The sequence below is a fragment of the Amphiprion ocellaris genome, chromosome 2 (genome assembly GCF_022539595.1).
Source record: "Amphiprion ocellaris isolate individual 3 ecotype Okinawa chromosome 2, ASM2253959v1, whole genome shotgun sequence".
Lineage (NCBI taxonomy): Eukaryota > Metazoa > Chordata > Actinopteri > Pomacentridae > Amphiprion > Amphiprion ocellaris.
In genome coordinates this window covers 31935559-31943482 of record NC_072767.1, presented here as the reverse complement: position 1 = coordinate 31943482, position 7924 = coordinate 31935559, and the positions used below count along the sequence as shown (strand labels likewise).

The 7924-nt window shown below is 40.3% G+C and overlaps 1 protein-coding gene across 4 annotated transcripts; it reads right to left on the bottom strand.

Annotated features, from left to right (window-relative positions):
- Positions 1 to 89: 89 nt before the first annotated feature.
- Positions 90 to 7041, bottom strand: scly (selenocysteine lyase). 4 transcript variants are annotated; one of them, XM_023264976.3, is made up of 14 exons: positions 6933 to 7031; positions 5807 to 5835; positions 5539 to 5637; positions 5274 to 5383; positions 5009 to 5109; positions 4719 to 4896; positions 4467 to 4594; positions 3722 to 3877; positions 3531 to 3637; positions 3366 to 3402; positions 1189 to 1272; positions 984 to 1083; positions 741 to 816; positions 90 to 641 (listed from the first exon to the last, which is right to left on the bottom strand). In XM_023264976.3, the coding sequence occupies exons 1-14, from the start codon at positions 6987 to 6989 to the stop codon at positions 488 to 490; spliced, it is 1416 nt and encodes a 471-aa protein (XP_023120744.2). In that variant the 5' UTR covers positions 6990 to 7031; the 3' UTR covers positions 90 to 487. The 4 variants fall into 4 exon arrangements, with proteins under 4 accessions (XP_023120744.2, XP_023120743.1, XP_023120741.1 ...); XM_023264975.3 differs by having other exon boundaries at positions 5807 to 5884; positions 6933 to 7004; XM_023264973.3 differs by lacking the exon at positions 5807 to 5835 and having other exon boundaries at positions 6933 to 7041.
- Positions 7042 to 7924: the final 883 nt, after the last annotated feature.

The following is a 7924-nucleotide window of genomic DNA, read 5'->3' as shown; positions in this document are numbered from 1 at the left end:
TATGCTGGCACATGCACCAACGCTTCATTGGAGATGGGGGAGCTGAAGCAGCACGGAAACTTAAGTAATGGGAGAAGTCAGAGCCAAGGCATGGTGGATTACAAAGAGTGTTATTTTTTACAACTGTTTTAAAGATTAATCAGAGTGCAGGTGACTAAACACATGATACGTGTGGAATATTAGAATCCATGTCAAATATTTCACGGCTAATTAGAGAAAATCACAATACATATTTGATGTCAATAACACTCATAATACATGTGCCCCTCTCTTCAATTAGCTGATGGGCTACTCACATGACGCGATGGAAGCCGAGTATATTCATCTCTCCATAACATCACCCCTCAGGTCACCTCGTCTTTTTTAAATTTTTCATCCATTTTACATGATCAGTTCATATGAGAGAAAACACAGATGGTGCATGTTTTGGTTCTGTACATCCTTATTTGACCCACAGGATGACTTTACTCCGTGCAAATGAAAGCCGTCAGTTCATTTCTTCCAGCAGCTGCACGGTTTCCCTCAGATCCTCCACAACTGCGTCCACATCTGCTTCGGTCGTCCCCCTGCCCACGCTCAATCTCAGAGCATTAGCCGCCACCTCTGAGGGGACGCCACAGCTCAGGAGGATATGAGAAGGCCTGATGGACACATACAGCACAGAGCAGAGGAGTTACGTAACTGCGAACAATGTGGTGTGAGGACAAAAGAATAACAGGTGAAAAGAGCGACTCTTGTACCGGTTTCCACTGTCTGAGTGGCAGGCGGCGCCGACGCTGGCCAGTAGCCTCCTACAGTTGGACAATACCCTCCAGCCTAAAGCAGGAGAGAGATATTAATCATTTAGAGCCTTTGTAGTTTACAAATAGCCCTGTGCAGGTCATGAACTGCCTCTGACAAACATTGGTGTAGGGTTAGAGGACACTGTTTGGACTGGCAGGCCAAACAGACATAAGACAGAGACGGAAGGGTCATGACATCACCTTGTAATGTTGGGCCCAGGATGGACACGTTACATGTGTTAGGGAGGATATCAGAGCCGGGGTAATGGCTGTTGAAGTGGATCTTGTCTTTGAAGACAGCCTAAAAAGGAAATCTGCTCAATCTGACTGTCAACTAATAACAATACTACTCCAAATGTTGAAGTGACGTGTTTCAATGAAAGCGTCTGAATTGAACTAAACTCACCCGCAGTTGTTCTTCCAAGTACAGTTTAGTGCTTTGCATATGACTCTCATATTCTGACAGATGAGATGTCACCAGTTCTGCAGCCTAACACACACACACAAACACACACACATATATATAAATCAATACCTACAAAAGAAGCATAAAATGACTGGTTTGGTGTCTGAATAATCTTTCGGGTGCACTCGTCCAGCACTTTATTAGTAACACACCCACACCTGTGTATTTATACAATTAATCAAACACCACTGCAAGGCATTACATCTGCAGATACTGATCCACATCAAAAATCAGAATCGAGAACAAAATTGTGATCTCAGTGGCTTTGACTGTAGTATAACTGTTGGTGCCAGATGGTCTGATCTGAGCATTTGTGAAGCTGCTGATCTCCTGGGATTTCACATGCAGGAGTTTTCGCAGAATGGTGTGAAAAACAGGAAAACATCCAGTGAACAGCGGTTCTGTAGATGAAAATACGTTCTTGGAGCTGTCAGAAAGGCTAAAGTAACTCAGGAAACCACTCTTTACAACGGAGTAGAAAAGCGTCTCAGACTTACAACACGTCGAACACCAAGGTGGATGGGCTACAACAGCAGAACACGACACCGACTTCCACTGTTGTCATCCAACAAAAGAAATCCGAGGATGCAGTGGGCACGGGTTCATCAGTATAACAGAGTTGAAAATGGAAAAACGTAGCCTTGAACCGTGGCTGACGCTGCATGTGGTTGGCTCAGAATATGAATTAAACGGCATGAATCCATCGACCAAACCACCTTCGAGTCGACAGTCAACACTGCTGCTGGTGGTCTGATGATGTGAGGAATGTTTGCTTTCTTTGGGGCCCTTAAAGAGCCCATTTACTATAAATTATTCATGACTTTACTCTTTTGGGTCTACTAGAATATGCTCAGGCTGTACAGTGGCGTGGGGGTTAGCACTTTTGCCTAACGTCAGATCTCTGAGTACAGGCAGAGAGATGTAGCTCCAACAAAAGTGGTTCTAGTGTAGAAATGGCAGACTGTGAGCACATGCTAACTAGTGTGTTTTGGGGATTTAGATAAGTAACGAATGAAAAGCTTGTGTGAAACAGTAACTCTCATTAACTTGGACTTGGGGCTTCGTAAGCTTGCAGACCTCATACACAAACAAAAACTTGCTTCATATGCTGAAAGACAGGAAAACAACCAAAAAGCAGAATTGGCTACATTCAGCGTATAATTCAACATGTCACAAGGCAAAACTCGACAACGAGCTCATTAGTCTCTCAGTTGCCAAATTTGAATTCAGTAAACAATCTGCAATGTGGCAGACATGCAGAATGAATGTGCAGCTGAGAGATGTCCAAACATTTTGCCACACAATCATGTCAACATGAAGCAGCCTCTCAAAGGATTGTTTTCATTGACTGTAGAACCCACGACACCAGGGAAGCCCTGCCCACTATTCATACAGTGCTCCTAATTAAGTGCTTGGGGACGTACTTGCTCTACAGTAATTACAACTGAATTGATTAGGATTCTGTGGGAAATTATGCATTGCGAGATGCTGATTGAAAACACTGACTGGAATAGCAAAATATTTTTTTTTTAAATTTAGAAATGTTCCATCTATCATTTACATTCTGGGAACTGTTGACTGTTTCTCTGCATCTATTATAGTTTCATAATAATATAATAGAGGAAATTCTGATCAGCGTTGACTGGCATGAGGGCAATAAGTTGGAAAAATAATGAAGGTAACATGGAAAATATGTAGCTGGAAAATAAAAAAAGCCATAGCATTAATCAGAATATCTTACTTTTTTTGAGAGTTTCAACGGCACATTGGGTGAAATAAAACTTTGGACCATTTACTGATAACGTACCCTGTATAAAGGATTTATAAGGTGTAACTAATGAACTTATTATTAGTTCATAAATTCACTACAGATTTATAGATCGGTCTAAATCATTATTAACAACATCTTGGTTGCCAGGTTGCAAACTTGTCCACATCCCCATATACCCTTTATGAATGTCTAAAGAGGACCTTTTCCAAATTTTGTACTTGGATTTCTCTATTGAAAAGCTTCACAAATAAATCAGAAAGAGAAAACCTAAAAGTTAAAAAAATAAATCTATAAATTTCAGTGACATTTTCATTGACACATACTGTATATGGGGTAGGAAACATACCTTTCCCAGACCAGCAATCATTGGCGTGTTCTCAGTGCTGCAATTTTGAGAAAAAGAGAAATAAATCTTTATATTCCGATACGAAGTTCTCTGATAAAGGCCACTGTTTTATGCTTACTCTGTATTCTACTAATAGCTCTTTGGGAGACACAAATACGACATTACCCTGGTCTGAAGTTCCTCTCCTGTCCTCCTCCAAACAGCATCGGATGTAACGGTGTCTTTGTTCCAGGACTGTTCACGTACAAAGCACCAATCCGAGGGGCGTAGAACTACAAATGCAACAAATCCTCTTGGTAACATTTCCGCCTTACTGTCGACCGCTCTAAAGATTTTCTGCATGGCAGATTCCTGACCTTGTGTCCCACTATAGTGAGGTAATCCACTCCTAGTTCACTGGCATCAACTCGGATTTTCCCCAGAGCCTGGGCAGCATCAGTGTGGAGCAGGATCCTGAGCCGCTCATGCCGCTTATTGAGAGACTTTATTCTTTGGCAGATCTCTCGCACTGGCTGACAAGAGGAAACTGTTTCAGCACACAGGAATCATGGACTATACTGTACAAAGTGCAGGATACAAAGCCAGGTTTTTTTTTGTTTTTACTTGGAATTCATATTTGATTTACAGCACACTGGCAAGATACACAGACGAGTGACAAATGAAAGGAAAAACATGAACTCTTGATCCCTACACTATTTCTTTTGTTCTTCTAGAGAGAAGGATCACTGCAAATCGCTCCAAAGTTGTTCTGAGTGATCACCTTTATTGTGATGATGAAACATTTCTATTGTGGTGGGAGTGCTCTCTTCCAGGATCCTGATCCATAGAGCCTAACGGATCACTGAATGGCTTGATGAGTAAAAAAGTGATGTAAATCATATGCTGTGGCCTTCACAGTCATCAGATGTCAACCCAGCTGAACTCAGAATGATGGAATCTTGCTTGACAATTTATGTTTGTTTTTCTTTTAAATTGTCACCTATCTGTCTCAACTAATGTAACTGCACGGGATTGTTGAGGCAGTAGGTTTCTGAAAATCTGCTTCATTGGAAATTGACATTGAGTTCTTCTCTATTAGAAATGCAAAAGATCTCCTCTTACCATGATGACTCCAGTCTCATTGTTGGCCAGCATTACAGAGATGAGACAAGTGTTGGGACGCACTGCAGCAATGACATCGTCCACCTCTACACGGGCTGTCACCTTAGACACCGGCACAAAGGTGACATCTGTGACAAAAATAAGTTGAGAAAGGGAGTAAATGCAGTAAACACAAAACCACAATGCATCCAATAAAATATATCTTCTTCTCCTTGTGTAAATGAAGAAAAGCTGCAGAGGATGATCTCCTACCTGCTTTGCCATCCATCTGTAAGTGCTCAGCTACAAGTTTGATGGAGTCATGTTCCACATTAGAGGTGATAATGTGAGGTCGGCCACTGCATCCGTTCTGGTGTCCTTCGTGTTGTTCTGCAGCCCTGCAGCTTTTCCTGAAGTGCTCTACAGCAGTGTGCAGCACCAGGTTATTGGCCTGAAGGAAAATTTGTGTGCATGAAGTCACAATTCTGTAAAAGTTTTTTTATGTTTTGTTTGTTTTTCCGGAATCACACAACATTTTTGTTGCCATTCAGAACTGTAGTTACCTCTGTCCCACCTGACGTGAAAATAACGTCCTCTGCTTTACCTCCAACCATTCTTGCCACATTCTCTCTGGACTGATTAATGATAGCCTTGGCCTTGGCACCTGGAAGTACAAATTTTTTTAAACAGAGATTGTTTAAAAGTGAACGTGCCACTAGAACAATAAAATCCCTTCATTTAGCACTCAGGGAAAGCTAAGAGGAACAGGAGTTTAATCCACACCCAGTGCTTGCTTTGCATTGACATCAAGGTTCAAATCTTCCTCACCTGCTATATAGTTGCTACTAGGGTTTCCCCAGGCGTCCTGGAGGGCTTCAGAAATAGCCTGAATCACCTCTGGCTCCAGTGGCGTGGTAGCATTGTAATCCATGTAGATCCTGCATCATATAAAGAACTTTCTCATCACATTTCAAACCATTATGTATGTATTGCATTAACAAAACAACAAGAGCAATAAAAAGCACCCATCAACGAACCTATATTGCACCCGTTTAGGTAATTTGATACCCAACTCAAATCAAAACGTTCTTACCTGTCTGTATTAATTTCTGAATAGTGATGAAAGATATGGTCAGTGAAGGCGTGGCCCTTCATCGAGCTGATGTCATCGGATTTGCAAGCCATAATAGTCCTACAGAGAAAGAATATGATGTCTATGCTGATTAATTGCAGTTTGGCAGAAATACTAGTAAAATCTGAGGTCACTGGATTTTCAAAAGCACTACATAAACCCTTGCTACAAGAAGAAAGAAGACAAGAATTGTTTTAGAGTAGCAATCATTTGTCTGTCCTCCACTAACCTGGCAGGAGTCTTCCAATGTGGTAACAACTGGTTTGGAGCAAATATCGTAGTTTAAAATCAGTAACCTTCAACCAAACTGCAAGTGCATAAGCATATTGGTAAGATGTTAATGATGAATTCATTCATTTAAATAAACTTATTACCCCTAAACTTTAATAGGTCATATGTGTTTCAGCAAGCTGTATCAACGGCATCCTCTCTGAAATCTGTGACTCGGGTGTTAATGATAAATAAGTGCAAAGTCCAAAAACATCTAATCTCTAATCTAACGTCTCTCCTGTAATATGTTAGATTATGATAGTCGTATACAATGTACAAAACTTTTTTTATTCAGAGAGACTTTGATGAAAAATGTCTCATTAACATTGTGGCAATGCTTTTAGTTTACAATGAGTTTAAGGTTATTTCAAACTGTGGTTGGTGATGATTCTGTTGCTTTCCTTTCTTAAACTCATTACATTCACTGCATTAGTTACTTCACTTAAATAATTCAATGAATTCCTTATAACAATTTCAGTGACACTTATGTGGGGCAACGTGTTTTATAATGTGCTTTTGAAAGCTATAAAACATCCATTACTGAATAGCTGCAACTAAAGGTAAACACTAATAGGCAATAGCAGTGCCAGCTACTGTGTAACTGTTTAAAAAACAAATCAAAAGCTATATTTGTACTTTACAGAGCACAGACATTTGAGACACACTTGACGCCAATATTTAGGATTAACGTGCTCAATTGTGTCCAAAGTTTCCTCTCCTTAGTTCACCCTCTCAGCTAACCTCACATCCACGCTGACAGCAGCGGGCGTGACAGGGATTTAACTTCCTGGTACTGCCAACACGTAAAATCATTCAGAACACAAGAAAAGTACCAACGGGCTCATTAAAACAGCCCCTCTCACGGTCTCATCACTGTTCGAGCTAATATTTTGCCATCTAACGCTAACTTACTGCAGCTCCCATTTGTTTACTTTAGCTAAAGCTAGCTACGCTGGCTAAGTAACGTCTGCGAACAAGATTGCACAGAACTGTTATTCTATCATCCATGCGACTCTGAAACCGAGTCACACAAGCACTTTGTGTTTTCAAGAGAGCAGCCTGAAAGTCCTGGCTTTGTGTCTGACCTTGCAAAGTGATGTGAAGATGTCCTGAATGGATTTACTACTGTCTGTGTCAATCATCAGCTAGCTGGTCTGCTGAGAGGCAATGCGCTGCTACTTCACCGGGTTGCCAGATCTCTTAAAGGGAAAGCTACAGTTTAAGAGTCCATCACTCAAACGGCCAAAATATTTACACAGTCGAGTCCAGCGCTCTCATATTTATCTTTAATACGTTTAATAGAGGTGAACAATTCATTCAAGAAAACATTATTCCGAGTTTAGAAGGGCAACGTATGTTAGTTTCGCATGTTTATGGGTTGAAATTTTCAGTTTGGATGCCAGCGAATGTCAGGGAGTTTGTTATCTGTATGAATGTGAAAGCAGTGTAAATTAGAATCAAGCAATGAAGCTTTAGAAAATGGGATAAGCGATAAAACGTTAAAATCAGTCCTGAAACGGTCTCCAGCTGACGTGACAACTTTGGATTCTGCTGCCATGGCAACAACCAGGAAGTCAAATTGCAATTATGAGAAAAGCTTTGATTATGTTCTCTAAATATATGATTTTTTTGAGGTGTTTTTATCAGACACTCCTCAAAATAAACATTTTGGCATGTACCAGCTTATATACATGTACAATGTTTGTCCAGAACCCAAATACATATATTTATTCATAGTTCTTAACTTGGTAAAATGTGTGTAGGTTTCATTTTAACACTATGTCTAAAAGGGATCCAGGACATTTTATAGGTCAAACACTTAAATTCTGGCATTCGGTGGAATTTCATGCACAAAACGGTGACTTTTCTGCATCATTTTTTTTTTGCTGTGAATATCTTTGTTTATGTAAAGGAACAGATAAAATGGAGGCACCAGGTGACAATTCTAAATATAATGAAACACAGTAAGGCTCTCAGGCATTCTATATTGCTTTCAAATATGTTTTTTCCCCTGTAGATACACTTTTCTCTCATTATACTTGCTGACTCAACACAAATAAAGGCATGATTTAGTCTT